Raw genomic sequence first — 15,865 nt, forward strand, 5'->3', positions numbered from 1 at the left:
CAGCGTGCGGAAGAGCCCACACCCATCCCTGTTATTGTCACTGTGATCTCTGCTGTCATTGTTAGGCATGTTCCAGAGAGATGCTGGAATTTTCTCTCCTCCCTTTGACAGTATGAGCAGCAATAAGCCCAGGGACAGGGCCATGAGGGAGCTCTGGTCAGCTCCGCTCTGGCACAGCAGGCACAGGAGGCCCGGGGCTCATGACCAGCAGGCGTTGGCACAAGTGCCACTCAAGGCTGGTGACTCCCTTGCAAATCCTGCTGGGTGCGGGGCATGAGCCTCTGGAGCCGGGCCTAGCTCATGCCCCCTTGTCCCCGTGTCCACAGTGCTGGATGTGAACGACGAGACGCCCACCTTCTCCCCGGCCGTGTACAACGTGTCGGTGTCCGAGGACGTGCCGCGGGAGTTCCGGGTGGTCTGGCTGAACTGCACCGACAACGACGTGGGGCTCAACGCGGAGCTCAGCTACTTCATCACAGGTGGGCGGCCTATGGCTGGAGCGGCCGGCTCGGGGCTCGGGGCTCGGGGCTCGGTTCTCACCCCTGCGTCACGGAGGGTGTGCAGCGTTCCCCAAGGGCCCTGCAGCTCCATCACTCTGGTCGGGCTCCCTGGGGACCTCTTGAACCTGACAAGGGGTGACACAGGGGAGGGAGGCCTGGCTGGGCTTCCCCCTGCACCCCAAGTCAGGGTAAGGAAGCAGTGACTAGGGGCACGTGGTCTTGTCCTTCCCCAGGGACCCCTTACCCACGCGGAGAACGCCCATCTGCTTAGAGGCAGCCGGCTTGGGGGGCCTCAGTCAGTTGGTTTAGCTTTAAAATGGTGACCAGCTACCCCCTGGACAGCTGTGGCCAGAGATGATGGGGCCCTGTCCTGTCGCGACCAGGAACACGAGCCATGATGGATCAGCCATGTCTGCCGCGGGGGCAGGATGGACAGGATGGCGGTCCTTCCCTGGGCGGGGCTTCCTTCTGGGCACCCTTCACCCGAGAGGTGCTAGGACACCGGGGGTGGGGAGGGTCGGCAGTCCTCAGCCCTCAGCCCTCCAGCGGCCCTCCTACAGGGCTGTCCCCTCTCTGCTCACGATCGGCCCGCGGCCACATCACGCACGCGCACATGCCTACTATGCGCGCAGTGTGCACTCGGGCTCCCTGACTCCTCTGCCCTGGAGCTCGGACTCCGGGGCTCACAGCCCGTCCAGGGTCACTGCAGCCACTCGCTTCCCTACCCAATGGGGCGACCCCCAGCCTGGTCCTCGGGACTGACCCAGGAAAGGCGTAGGCACGAGAGCCTGCACGTGGCGGTCAGCGCCAGGGCTCAGTCACCAGCACTAATTATTCCTCAGTTCTTCCCTGTCCCTGCTGGAAGCCAGATTTGTCCTTACAGATGGTACCTCCCACACTGGGGAGTGCTAGAGGAGTGGGGCCAGGACACTTCCAGGGGCAAACCAGCAAGGACAAGGGAGATCTTGGCAGCCCCAGGACGCATTCCCGGGAAGGGGCGGGTCTGGCCTGCTGAGAGCCCTTCCAGATCCTCAGCGCCTCTGCAGAGTCTTGGTCCCAGCTCTCCCCAAACCTAGTACCGTGGCGCCCTCTGCTGCCCAGAGCACCACACTGCCTGCAGCTCACAGGGGAGGGGTTCCCATGTGGTCCCCAGCCCTGTCCAACCACAGAGAAGAGACCCTCACACTTCCCACCTGTCCTGTCCACCTGCCTCTGCTCTTCGCACACCGGTGCCTCCATACAGACTGGATCTCAGCCGTGCCCTGCCAGCACTGGAGATCCAGGGCCTGAGGATCGCTCAGCTGAGCCCAAAGTCCTGGGCCACATTTCAAAGCTCCCACTCAAGTTAACTGCTCAGCCACTTCTGCAGGGAGGCAGGGGGCAGAGTGGACAAGGGGCAGCATGTCATGACCTCAGAAAAGGACCCATTTCTCCTCTGTCAAACGGAGGTTAAATGAACCCATCAATGTGGAATGGCAGGATGTAGTAGGTGCTCAATAAATGTTATGCCCCTATGTCCAGGAGCCTGGCCCATGCAGCTGTGCCCTCATCGCAGCCCCTGGGGGGGCTGAGCTGAGCATGGCACTCACTCCTGAGGTAGCTGGTCATGCAGCAGAGACTTGGGGGGCAGCTCCCTTTGCCTGGTCCTGGAGCTCTGGTACCAACCCGAAGCTTCCTTCTCTTCTATCCATAGGGGGAAACGTGGACGGGAAGTTCAGCGTGGGCTACCGCGATGCCTTTGTCAGGACGGTGGTGGGGCTGGACCGCGAGACCACTGCCGCATACACACTTGTCCTGGAGGCCATCGGTATGTGCCAGCTGGGCCACACACACACACCACACCACCAACACGGCCTCACGGGGCAGAGTTCACATGGAGGCTTCCAGGGGCCAGGCGTGGAGCCAAAGGAGGGACTCTGCCCTGAGGCCAGTGGACAAAGTGCCACCAAGCACCAGCACTTGCGGCCGAGGCTCATGCTCCGGGCTGTATGTGAGGCTTAGGATGCTAAGGCAGGGACTTCCTGGGAGCCAGCAGAGGCCAGGAGGGAGACCCTCACTGCAGGGCCAGGCCAAAGAGAGCAGGAAGGGAGAAGGGAGGGCGCAGGCAGGAACAGGGAGTGGGCGAGGCCGAGGTGGGCTTCCGAGATGCCCGGGAGCCAGGTCGGACTCCCTGGATTGCACGTTTAAAAACAGAATAAGCTGACCTCAGCTCTATGGGCTCCCAGAACCAGTTCACCGGAGACCTCGCCATAGGTGCGACTGGATTCAGGCCCAGGTGGTGCCATCTGGCCTGGGGATCCATGTTGGCTGACTCTTCCTTCCCTGCATTACCTGGTGGCGGCAGATCATGGCAGCAGCCCCACCCACCCACCCACCCCGCCTTTCCACCCACCCACCCCGCCTTTCCACCCTCTCAGGTTCAAGTGCAGGCAGGGCAGACAGACCTTCCAGATTAGCTCGGATTAGTTCCGTCTGTCCCAGGGCCGTCACTGAGCCTTTGTTGTGACCAGGGGACTGAGGTGAGCAGGTTGGTTAGGCCTAAGCCCCGGGGCCCATGCCTGGAGCTGGGGCAGAACCTCCTGCCCGGAATCCCAGGCCTCAGAGTCAGAGAGTGGGGGACAGTCCTCTCAGAGGAACACTCAGGGCCTGGTCTGAGAGAGAGAGAGAGAGAGAGAAGCAGCTTTCCCAAGGTTGGCCTACACTAGAGAGAGAAGACCGAGATCAGAAAGGTCTCGGTTTGCCAGGCGCCGTGGTGCACCACTGTAATCCCAGCGGCTTGGGAGGCTGAGACAGGAGGATGGCGAGTTCAAAGCCAGCCTCAGCAACAGTGAGGCACTCAGCAACTCAGGGAGACCCGGTCTCGAAATAAAATACAAAAGGGCTGGGGGGTGTGGCTCAGTGGTTAAGCACCCCTGGTTTCAATTCCTGGTACCAAAAAAGAAAGAAAGAAACATAGATAGATGGATCTGGGGTTTGGGAAGCCTAAGGTTGGACTGGAAATTTGGACTTTGATCTTCAGGCAGCTGGGAACCTTTCAGGGCCCTGGAGGGTAGGGGCGGGATGAGCTGTCTGACTCAGACAGCTGAGTGAGTCAGCAGTTCATCCCCAGCCCAACTGCCTGGACACCCCCGTCCTGTTTCTGCCCACCCTGGGGCGGCCACCCCACCCTTGACCCCTCATCCCCTCTGAGTCCAGCCGCAGCTTCGGGCGTCAGCTAGCAGGAGGAAAGGGCTCAGGCTCCGACATTCTGGGTGGCTTCCCAGCTCAGCGTCCCCAGCTGGGGCAAGTGAGCAGATCCCTCGGGGTGGCGGGAGGCTAGGCTGGGGGAGAGTTTGGGAGATAAGAGGATCTGCCTGGGGAGGTGACTGCATCCGGCATGTGGCCAGCTAGCCTGGGGAAGAAGCAGAGTCACCCTTGGTTCCCAGCCAACTCCAGCTGCCACGCCTCTCCCTGGGGTGACCGCCCCGGCCTGGTCCCAAACATTGGGCACAGCTCCTTCCTCCAGGGAGGGCAACCCAACAGCTGTCCTGGGCAGGGCCAAGGCTTCCACCCTCACTCCCACCCCAGGCTGGGAGGGTTCTGCAGAGTCCCCTGATGGACACCTTGGGTTTAGGAGCCAGGTAGAACCAGGCCCCTGAGTGCAGAGCCCCCCTACCCCCAGCCAGATCTGCCCTGCGGCACGTCTCTAAGCCCCAGTGTTTTAATAGGAATGACAGCTCTTGTTTAAGAGTTCAGATATTCTATTTCTTTTGAGAAATTGTGGGCGTGGGTGTCCCACATTCTGCCCATCATCGATGGACAGGAGCAGAGGACATTCCCTCCCTGTGCCTCACCCCCAGCTGCTGGCTTTGCCATCTCACAGCCTGTGTCTGTGTCCTCCATTTGCATCACAGATTGGGTGGCTTAAAACATCAGAATGTATCTCTCCTGGGTCTGGAAGCTCACAAGGAGGGGTCAGCAGGGCCGCAGTCCCTCCGCAGGCTCTAGGGGAGATCCCTTCCCCGACGCCCGGTTTCCCATGGCTGTGGGTGCCCTTGGCTGGTGGCTTCATCTCCACATGACCTTCTCCCTGTCTCAAATCTCCTTCTGCCTTCTCTCTCTTTTCTTTTCTTTTTTGAGGCAGGGTAGGACTAAGTTGCCCAGGCTGGCCTTAAACTTGCAATCCTCCTGCCTCAGACCCTCGAGTGCTGGCACTACAGACAGGCGTGCACCGTGCACCCCCCCCCCAGCATGTCTCTCTCATAAAGACGCTCATTGTTGGGTCTAGGTCCCACCTGAAGGTCCGAGATGATCTCTTCTCAAGATTCTTAACTTAATTACATCTTCAAAGACCCTTTTTCCAAAAAAAAAAAAACTAGCATTCGCAGGTCCCCAGGCATTGGGCCCTTTCACCTGCTGGGTGCCTCAGTGAAATGGGTGAGGCCTGAGTGAGAACAGTGCCCAGGGCATGGGAAGGGAAAGGGTCACCATGGCAAACCTGGGCAGTGGGCAGAACAGGGCGCGTGTCTGGCTGGAGCCCAGGAGCGTGCATGGGCCCGGGAAGCCTGCCCCTCAGGAAGCCACTGACTGTCCTCCTAAAACCCCCACAGACAACGGCCCCGTCGGCAAGCGGCGCACTGGCACGGCCACCGTGTTTGTCACCGTCCTGGACGTGAACGACAACCGGCCCATCTTTCTGCAGAGCAGCTACGAGGCCAGCGTCCCCGAGGACATCCCTGAGGGCCACAGCATCGTGCAGGCAGGTGGCCTGGGACCCCCTGGTCAGGCGGGCTGGGAGCAGGCAGGGCCACCCTCGGCTCTGAGGGCACTTCTCAGTGGCATTGTGGCATGGGGGGATGGAAACAGGAGAGGTCCTGAGGAGGACCCGGGACAGGGCCCTGGCTCCCCAGCAAACAGAGGAAGGCCTTGGCTCCTCTGCACCCCACCCCACCCCAAAGGGCCTTTCAGAGTAGAGAGGGGACACAGAGGTCACACTTTCCCAGGGAGCTGAGGAGAGAGAGAGCCCGGGCCCGGAGGCCGGAACAGAGGGGCTTTCACAACCCCTTGGCCCAGCTCCCCTCTTGGGACACAGACAACTGAAGAAGAAAGGGCTCTTTTGGCCCAGAGTCGGATGGCGGCTAAGAGGCTCCGAAGGAACAGGAGGACCCGCCTCCGTAGCCCTGAGGCCTGGTTGCCGGGAGAGGGCGGGAAGAATGGCTCCCTTCACCACTCGGGGCCTTCCAACTGCACTCAGTGGGGCAGCCAAACACAGCAGAGCTGGGCCTGCCCGCTAGGCAGGTTCCTGTGTCTGGGATGGGAGGAAGGGGGGCTGGGAGTGTGCCCAGGTCCCCGCATGAGGAGCAGGAGACAGGAGGAGACAGGAAAGGAGACGGGGAGATAGGAAGCCCCCCAGGGACTTACAAGGCCTGGTGGCGGGTTCTAGAAGGAGGAAGGGAAGGATTTCCCTGCTGTGGCCTCAGCTGGCACAGACTTGCAGAGCCCTGCACCTGAAGCTGTGAGCTCCCCCCTGTGGGACCTGATAGGCCTCCCAGGACCTGCAGCCCGCCCACTTAGGGCACAGCCAGAGCTTTGAGAGCCTCCTCCCACCCCAGGATACCCCCTCAGGCCTCCAGGCAACCTCCCCCACCCCCAGGAAGGGAACACAAGAGCAGAGCCTGCTGACCAGGGGACCATGGCGGGTGCTGGACCCGCTACCGACCGAGTCAGCCTGGGGTGTCTCGGAGAGGCCCTGGGGAAGTGAACCAGGAAGAGGTGACCAAGCAGGAAGGGAGAGAAGAACAAGACCCTTCGGGGGGAGGCCTGCCTTACTTCCCAGCCCCGAGAATTGGTTTCTATCTACACAGCAGTCCTCAGACCGACACCCTAGAGTTCTTGAGTGACATGGGGCTCCCCCATGTGCCCCACTTTGCAGGGAGAAGTTCAGGGCCTTAGGGTGCCTTCTCCCAGGCCCTGTTAAGGGTTTTTGCAAAGCTGGGCTCCCTCTTTGAGGTCACGCTAAGCCAGAGAGAAAGACAGTGACGTCTCCACCCAGGCCGGACGCAGGGCGGTCTGCTGGGCAGGCTCCGCCAGGACCCCTGGTACCCTGGGGACGGGGATGCTGGCAGCGGGGCCACCCTCGCTCCAGTAATGGGCCCCACGCCTCTGCCAGAGCTGGGAGTCAAAGCAGGGACCGGCTCTGTGAGCTCCCAGGCTGGCAGAAGAGAAGGTGCAGACAAGACTGCCACCCGCTGCCCAGGGGAGGCTGCTCTGGGCTCCCTGACCGGTGGGCACGGAGCTCCAGGCAGGAGGGCAGTTCCCTTGGAGGACTAAGAAGGCCTTGCACAGACGGCCTGGGCGGGGGGGAAGCATACGCCCCGGTTGGAGAGGCCAGGTGGTCTCGGGTCAGGATGAGGGTGAAAGATGAACTGGAGCCAGCTCCCAGAGTCCTCTGCTCACAGTGGCGTGGACACAGCCAGTGGGCATTAGGGCCCCAGTAAGGATCAGAGCTGAGAAGTGGCACAGTCAGAGCTCAGTCCTCAAGGAGACCTGGCCGGCCGCACTGTGGGTCACAGCAGGGTGCAGCCAGGCAACCGTTGGTGGGGCCTGGCCCGCTGACTCTGGGACAGGGGCTAGACATTTTAGGTCCCCCCTTCCCAGGCTCCAAATCTGATGTCCAACCAAAGTGATCAGCACTGGCCTTGGGAAGAGAGGCCAAGGACATGGGATTCTAAGGAGGACATCCTGGGCGGGATTCCTTTGGCAGGTCAGTCAGTAGCCAGGTGCATGGACAGCGGACTTGTGTGGTCCAGGCCCGAGGACCCGCCGCTGTCCTGGAGGTCTGGTAGCATACCAGAGGGAAGGCGGCTCCCTGCGTTCTGTGTCTTCAGAGCCCAGGTGGCATCCCTCGAGCTGCTGACGGTGGCCAGCCCCCTTGCACTCTGAAAAGCCTCTTCCTGGCTTCTGGCAGGAACCTCTTCACCCATCCCGGCCTCTTCCTGGTCAGTTCCAGCCTGGGCAGCTGAGTGGGCTGCTAAGACAGGGGTCCAGGGCCCCCAGCCAGCACCCAGGCCTCTGATCACCAGGAGGCAGAGGCTGCCCGCTGGTCAGCAGGCAGATGCTGGCAGGGCAGGAAACCAAGACGAGGAGTCCCTGGGTCCCTTTGCCTTGGGCACCGAGATGGTGCAGGTGGTAGGACAGGGCCCTGCCGGGGTATAGGCTGAGCTGGGTTTGGCCCTGGAATCAGGGGCAAACTTCCTCTCGGGGGGCAGGGGTGCTGTTTCCAGGAGTGGTTGGTGCCTGGTTACCAGAAAGAGACCCTAGAGAGTTCCGGGTTGCACCCCCAGAGCCTCAGGCCAAGGGCACAGATGGCCAGGAAAGCTCACCTCTTGACCCTGGGATCTTTTAGCAAGAGCAGCAAGAGGTCCACAGAAAAGAGGGTGCTGTGTCAGGGACCACCTCTGAGAAAGGACACTGGCTCTTGCAGTCCCAGAAGTCCCAGGCGGGAGGATCTGCCGGGGGGTAGAGGATAGTGGGGGCATCTATCTGGAAACGCCTGTCACATTTTGGTCGATTCTGTGCAGTCACAGCTGCCCGGGGTGTTGTCGTGGCCTGGCAGTGGCCGTGGAGGGGTGGTGAGCCGCCCCCTCCGGAAGCTGTGCAGAGAGCGGCGCAGGGAGCCCAGGCGCTTCCAAAGCCGGAGCCGGGGCTCGCTGGGGCTCTCGGGGTGGTGGGGCATGCACTCGCGGGCCCTGCGGTGGCGGGGGTCCAGAGCAGCCGGCCTGCAGAGGATCAGGAACAGTAGACAAGAAGCCAGCAGGAGGAAGATGCAGGCCAGGGCGAGGAGCACAGGGAGGGGGTCCGTCACCCCGGTGAGAGTCCCAGGGGTGACCGGAGCCGTGAAGGTGTCCTGGGGGCTGGCAGCCCTAGGGCTGGAGAGACTGGAGCCCTCTGTGCTCATGTCTCCTGCAACAGAAAGGAACCGAAGGTCAGCACAGGTCAGCGGAACCCGAGGCTCAGGGCAGGGAGAGACTTACCTGGGGACATGGATGGGGCTGGGCCTGGTTAAACCATGATGGTTATCCCATAGCATGATGGCCATGGGATAGGTGAGGACAGTGAGGCCCAGGGAGATGGCAAGGCCCAGGGCCTGTCACACCAGTTTGGAAGTGGTGCAGTGGACCTGGGCTGGAGCCTCTTCCCCTCTCGCCCCTGCCCATCTGTCACGGAGGAGACAGAGGGTAATGCCTTTAGCATTTAGAAATCAATTCTCATGAGTGGCCGTAGTCTTAGACCTGAAAGTCTGGAATCAAAGACCAAGTCCATCAGTGACTTGTTCTGTGACCAGGGCAAGTCATAGGTTATGAGTTAGCTGGCAGGGGCCCTGGTGACTATCCAATGGCAAAGCTGCAGACGAGGGTCCACAGGCTTCACCGGGTCTTGACAGCACCTTTAGCTGTGATTTTAGAAAAAGAGAAACAGAGGTTCCGTAAATATCTGAAAGCCTGGCTTCTCTCAAAACTCCAGAAATTCACCACTGGCCACACTGGGCCGTGGGCCTTTCTGGTACCAGCAGCTGTCCACTTTAGACAGGGAGCCCAGCCCACCACGCACCCTCAGGTCCAGCCACACCTGCCTGGCTCCATGAATGTTCGCGTGGCTGCTGTCCGATGCAGTCCAACCTGTTCCCATGACAGGTAGGGAAGTCAAGGCCCGGAGAGGGGAAGGCCAAGCCCAGGGTCACTTTGTGAGCCAGTGGCTAAGAAAAGGCCAAAAGCAAGTTCCCGGACTCCTGGCCACGTCTCCTTTCCACCCCTTGGGCCCCAACCTACTCCCTGAGCTGCTCTAGGAACCGGTGGGAAATAAGCCCACAAGGAATCGGCCAGGTGGGCTGACCTGCCCAGAGCTCATGCACTTCCAGGCCTCCTGTTAGGGTTTAAGGTCATCCCAGGACGTCACCCTGCAGGTGTCTGTGGAAATACAAAGACTGAGCTTTTGGCTGTCTGTGGCTGGGTGGCAGATAACAGTGATTCCGGAGCCTGCTGGCAGGTAAGGCATGGACAGGGAGGACAGGTGGGCAGGCTTCCTAGAAGCACTGGCCGCCCCCCCAGCCCAGGCCTATGGTCCTGCTCCCTGGATCTGGCCCCAGGTACTGGGCTCTTCCAGTTTCCCAAGGGAAGCTAGAAACTGTTTTTTTTTTTTTGTTTGTTTGTTTGTTTGTTTTTTAAGACAAATATTCCTGATGTTTCAATGTTGGCAACTCATTCAGTGTGTTTAAAGCAACATGGAGGAAAACAAGCAAGAGGGAGACAACAAAGGCCAAATAAACTGGATTCCAAACATTTTGAAATGGATTTTCCAATATTTGAAACACTCCACCGGCCAATTCTAATCTCAACGGGCTCCGTCCAGCTCACAGGCCAGCATTTATGATCTCTGAATTCTGCAGACACAGGACAGGAGATCCAAAAGAGGGTCTAATATGACTGATTGTCTCTGTTCAACCCTGGAGTCTTTCCTGGGGCTAGGCAGAGCAGAGCTTCCTCTTCCCCACGGCAGCTTAGTCTGACCCAGGTTTCAAGAGTCAAGCTTCAGCTGGGCCCAGTGTCCCACACCTGCAACCCCAGCTGCTCGGGAGGCTGAGGCAGGGGGATCCCAAGTTCACAGCCAACCTTGACAATTAAGCAAGACCCTGTCTCAAAGAAATAAAAAGGGCTGGGGATGTAGCTCAGTGGTAGAGTGCCCCTAGGTTCAGTCCTCAGAACCCAAACAAGAAAGAAGGAAAGGTTGAGAACACAGACAGACAGACAATTCTCCAGCGCCAAAACCCAGCAGGAGAGACTCGTCATGCCCAGGTTCTGCACGTAGCTGTGGAGAATCCCTGTCGGCAGGCAGCGGGGAGGGGAGCCTGGCCACCCAGTCCCCCAGCCCTGGAGCCCCTGTCCTGCCCCAGGTACTCACCGGTAGCTTCGGGACCTAACTTCTGGCTCCCTGCGCCCACAAGACTGAGGGCTTCCAGAGCTCCCACCCCACTTCCCACGGGCCCCTCCACACCCCTCTGGCACTTCCAGACAGAAAACGACCCCTCCCAGCTCCCGCCTGGAAACTCTGATGCCCGTCTAGCTGCCCAGGGCCTCCGCCCTTCAGGCATCAAGCCGGAGGGCTCTCTGGCTGGGCACTGTGGGCAGGTTGGCCCTTCCTTGAGTCTGAGCAGCAGGAGGGGTGGGGTGGACCCGCTCGTCTCCCTCTAGGCTGGCCTGGGAGGCGTGGGGCTGGAGAAAGGAGAGGAGAGTCTGAGCTGGAAGAAGCTTTGATTCTACTAGTGCTAGTGTCGGACGTCCAGGGCCTTCAGATAGATTGGGAGAAGCCGGCAGGCCAGCCCAGAGGTCCAGGCTCCAGGCCTTAGGCCTGCTTCAATCAAAGCAAGACTGGGGTTGTAGTCAGCGTCTGAGCCGTTCCTGTGGTGCCCTAGAGCATGGGGGGCGTCCAGCCACCAGGCTCTCTCCACACCCTCTGCTGACCAGCCATCGAGGGCCAGCGGGTCGTAGGAAAGAGGCCCTCCAAGTCAAGCGAGGGACGGTCTTGGACGCAGGGGAAGCCTGTCCCTTGCAAGCTCACTCTAGAACCTTGTTCCTTCCTTCAGAGTCTCACAGAATAGGACCTGTAAGAGCAGAGAGGGCTCCTCTGTGGCCTTGGCCTCAAAACCTCACTGTCCTTGTCTGCTCTCTGCAGAACCAGAGGGCTTGCCGAGGCCTGAGCACACCTCAGATCCTCCCCAGGGCCCCCCAGCAAGGGTCTCACCCCCATCCCCTCCCCAGACCTGCTCTGCGGTCCCCGAGCACTGACCTCAGAGCCAGCCCTCAGCAGGCTGAGCTCGGTGAGCAGGTGTCCTCCGCAGTCCAGGGGAGGCCCGGGGAGCACCAGGAGGCCCCTGGGACCCCACCAGGCCCTGGGCTCTGCCGTGCCCTGCACCCTCCGTCGGCCAGGCCTGGCGGAGTGGGCTCACTCCCCGGCTCTCCAGCTGGACCTGGCTTTGCTGAGAGTTGGCCCTGCCTTGGGGGAGGGGACAGCCAGGAGGGTAGGGATGGCAACTGGGTGGGAAGAGGAGAGGGGCTGTCGCCTCACTCTGGCCTGTCTCCTTGGAGGCCTCTCGGGGGCGGAGGAGCTGGGGGAACAGGGGCGGGTGGAACTGTCCCCAGGCCACTCAGCGCTCACCTTCTCCCTTGGAAGTTCCAACAGCCTGGTGGGCGCGTCAGCCAGCGGGTGGCTATTCAGCGCCTGCCAGCCCCCAGGTTACTGGGGAGAGAAGCGGCAGGAGGGGAGCAGAGGAATGATGGGCCCTGGCAGCCCTGGGGCCCCCTGCCTTCTGGGCCTCTCTCTCCGCTTCTCAGAAAAGCACGCTTCCTTTGAAGGCGTCCAGCTGCAGAACTGAGGAGCGAAGCCGGCATGGCTAAAGGTCAGAGAGATCACAGGGCAGCAGGCTGGGGGACGTCCAGAGCCACGGTGGGCCCTGGGTTCTCTCCAACACACGCACACACACACACACGCACGCACGCGCGCACACACACACACACACACACACACACACACACACACACACCCTTCCCAGCCTCCTGCTTTCCTGGAAGCGAGATCTACCCTGGCAACCAGCTACTGCTGGGAGAAGCCGCCCCCCAGGGCTCTGAGCTCCCAGATACCCAGCACAGGAGGAGTCATGGCCGCGTCCAAGACCTGAGCCTGGACCCCCACGTCTTTACGAGCTATAATTTTTGTTTTTAATTCTTCCCTCCTGCACTTAACCTTGACCACAGAAAGAGGCCTTGTCTGCCACCCCCAAATGGCTGGGAGCCTCCCCGTGGACTGTCAAAGCTGCAGAGACCCTTCAAGATCATCTTTCTCTTCCTACAATGACCACACTGAGTTCCAGAGAGCTGTGACCTGCCCACGGCCACCCAGCGACTTGGTGGGTGGGAGGTTTGGTGATCTCCCCAGACTCGGGTGGCACCAGGCACCCAGAGCCCACGCTGGGGTTCCTGCGACTTCCTTCTCAGACTCGGCCACCCTCAGTCTCCTTGACCTCCTTGGCCCAAACCAGCTGGCCACTGGGCCTCTGCTCCTGAGACAGAGGAGGCAAAACACCCTCCGGGCAGCTCAGCCTCTCCCCTGTCCTGCTCCTCCCAGATCTGAATGGACAAAGCACCTTCGCATCTGTCCCTTCTCAGGGAAGGGAGGGAAAGAACTCCACAGCAGGGGAACCCAGCCGTCCCCAACCCCAGCATCAATAAGGGGGCTTCCCAAGAGGGTGGCGGAAGCCGTCCTGTCAGCCTTCACCACCTGTCCTGTGCCAGGCCCCGGACAAAACGCTCTGCAGGATCACCTCCAACCTAGCCTTCAGTCCTGCGAGGCTGGTCACCACTGTGCCCATCTACAGATGAGGAAGCTGAGGCTCAGGGTGCTGAAGTCCTTGTCCATGGTCACTCAGCCAATAAATGACAAAGCCAGGAATCTCTTCCCGGTGCACCTGACCCAGAACACTACTTCCTGCTGCTCCAACGTGCTTTCCCTCCTCTCTGCCGTCAGCCTGCTTTTCAAAGTCCTTGAATGCACCTACCTCAGTCCCCGCATGTCCCTCGGCCCAACCAGGCCAACTCCAGCTGCCAGGCTGGTCACGCTCATACCAGCCTCATGCCATCACTCTGTGTCCCCCACCCCGTTCCCCTGAGGCTGCCATGTCCCTTCTTCACCCCAGACAGGGACGTGTCCCGTCCCTCCCCAGGCTCTCCATGGTTCCCACCTGGTTGTCCCCCCCAACTCTTCCTGCTGAGCCAGGGCCTCCCCGTCCTTCCACTGTCTCCTCTGGCCGGTCCCACCCCACGGCCTCTGTCGGCTTGGTCTTTGCAAGAGGCTCCATCCTCTCTTCTCTGGAAGTTTGTCCAGTGGGCAAAGATAGGGAATCTGCGTCGGGGCTTTGGTGGCAATGACACAGAAACCCGATTCCAACTGTATCAGGCCCAGGAGCCCTGCTGGAGTGATGTCAGGACACCCACAGAACCCAGGGCAATCAGCCAGGGAAAGAGGTGCCGCAGGGCTTCCGGAGTATCAGGGGCCAGGGCCCTGACCCCCCAGTGCTCTGTGTGTGTGACTTTGCCCTGTGCTTCCTGACTGTCACCTTAGTGTCCTCACTAAAGCTCTGCTAAGTGTTTACAATTCACTCGATGCTGCTTCGTTCAGTGGGGACGTGGGCAATGTACAGAGACGTAGGGTAGCAGACAGTGATGGGGGTAGGGAGGGCCTGGCAGGGGGATGCAGTTCCATAGACAGTGTCCCTGGGTATCTGCACGGATTGTTTCCAGGATCCTCAGAGAGACCCAAATCCATGAGTACACAAGTTTCTGATATAAAACGGTGTGTTGAGTCTACATGTGCACACGCACACACACACACACACACACACACACACACACACCCCATAGCTTACATCCTCCCATATACTTCACCTATTTTGTTTGTTGTTTGGTACCAGGGGATTGAACCCTGGGGCACTCAACCACTGAGCCGCATCCCCAGCCCAATTTTGAATTTTATTTAGAGACAGGGTCTCACTGAGTGGCTTATGGCCTCACTAAGTTGCTGAGGCTGGCTTTGAACTCATGATCCTCCTTCCTCAGCCTCCCGAGCCCCTGGGGTTGCAGGTGTGCATCACCGTTGCCCAGCTCACTTTTTATTTCTAATTATATTTTTGTTTTAATTAACACATAATAATTGGGCATATTTATGGAATACAGAAACTTCAATACGCACATACCGTGTGCAATGGCTAGATCAGGGAACTGGTGTGGCTGTCCCCCCAGACGGTAGTCATTTTGTCGCAGTGGGACTGTTCAGGATCCTGTCTGCCAGCTTTGTTCACATACCCAGTTGCTGTCAGCCACGGGTATCTTACTGCAGAACATCAGGAGCCTCTTGTACCCACCTGCACCTGGTACCTGTCCGCCACCTTCTCTCCATCCCTGCCTCCCCCGCATCTCTCCCACAAGGAGAGGCCACATGGTTCAGCTCTGTACATCTTTGAGACCAACTTTTTAGCTTCCACCTACAACTGAGAACGTGAGATTTGTCATTATATCTGATTTATTTCACCTGCTTCATCCAGGGTGCCATAAGTGACAGAATTTCGCTCCTTTTTGTGGTGAATATTCCATTGCTATTGTACGGTTTAAATCATCCCTAGGTTATTTGTGATACAGTGTAAATGCTAAAGAAACCGTTGCCATACTGAATTCTTTTAGGATTGATGACCATGGGGGAAAGTCTAGACCTCTGCAGTCCAGACACAATGTTTTAAAAATGTTTTCAATCTTCAGTTGGTTAAATCCACAGATGCAGGGCTGCACAGTGTTCAGTAGGGTCTGATGAGAAGATGACATTTTAAAAAGGCCTGAAGCAGAGGAAGGAGTGTGCATGCCAATACCTGGAAGGAGAGATTGTCAGGCAGAGGAAAAAGCAAGGGCAAAGGCCCTGTGGTTGGCATGCACTTGGTGTTCAAGAAATAGCAAGGAGACCAATTGCCTGGGGTGGGGTGGGTAAGGAGAAAGTGGCGGAGGGGAGCTCAGAGAGGCCATGATGGGGGCACACTACTGACACCCCCACAGCTTACTACAAAACAGATTCCCTCGCTCTCTGGACCCAAGGTCAAAAATCTCAGCAAAGGGTGTGACTGACTCAGCTTTGAGCAGGGACCACTCCTGAACCACTGGCCTCTGGCCACAGCAGTGGGGGTCAGAAAGAAAATGACAGTTACCGCCCAGATGCCAGAGCTAGAGAGAGATGTGGGGGAGGAGGAGGGCTGGACCTCCATGGGAAGCTGAGGAATCGGGGCCTCACCAGGCCCCTCCACCCAAACCCTGAGGAGCCCTCTCTGGCCACCCGGTGGCTGCAGCCTCAGACTGCTCCCCGCGTGACCTGGCCGAGTGCTCTACCCGCCTCAGGTTGGTGTTGGGCTCTGGACCTTCAGGACTGTCCTGAGGTCAGCTGCGCTTCTGCTGGTAGCCTCAAGGCGGACTCCTTGTAACCAGGGAGCGCCAGGCCGCCTGGGAGTTCAGCAGAGATAGTGCCCAGGGACAGCAGGAGGGTCTGCGTGTGGACCATCATGGAGCCAGGACCTGGGAGTGGGACTCCCACGTAAGGACCTTACGGTGGTCAGCCTGGCTGCGGCCCAGCGTGACCCACAAAGAAGTGTGGCAAGATGCATCTTGGGATCCAGGCACCTCGAGAGGCAGATGGGGAGTGAATGATGGCCGTGTGGATGACCTACCCCAGCTGTCACTCATCCCCCAACCTGAGGGAGGGGTCCTGGTGGGGATTAGAGGGTCTCCTGCACCCCCAGCCTC

The 15,865-nt window shown here is 59.5% G+C and overlaps 2 protein-coding genes across 2 annotated transcripts in view; one reads left to right on the forward strand and one right to left on the reverse strand.

Moving 5' to 3' along the window:
* Cdh23 (cadherin related 23) overlaps window positions 1–15,865 on the forward strand; it is a 335,818-nt gene that overhangs the window by 240,949 nt on the left and 79,004 nt on the right. The window contains exons 25-27 of the mRNA XM_077105309.1: window positions 327–479; window positions 2,194–2,307; window positions 5,090–5,238. Of these exons, the coding sequence (XP_076961424.1) occupies window positions 327–479; window positions 2,194–2,307; window positions 5,090–5,238 (416 nt within the window). The remainder of the gene's footprint in view (window positions 1–326; window positions 480–2,193; window positions 2,308–5,089; window positions 5,239–15,865) is intronic.
* Window positions 8,035–8,436, reverse strand: C15H10orf105 (chromosome 15 C10orf105 homolog). Its single transcript, XM_077105289.1, has one exon. It carries the CDS (start codon window positions 8,434–8,436, stop codon window positions 8,035–8,037), a length of 402 nt encoding a protein of 133 aa, XP_076961404.1.

This window comes from Callospermophilus lateralis, chromosome 15, assembly GCF_048772815.1.
Source record: "Callospermophilus lateralis isolate mCalLat2 chromosome 15, mCalLat2.hap1, whole genome shotgun sequence".
Taxonomy (NCBI): Eukaryota; Metazoa; Chordata; class Mammalia; order Rodentia; family Sciuridae; genus Callospermophilus; species Callospermophilus lateralis.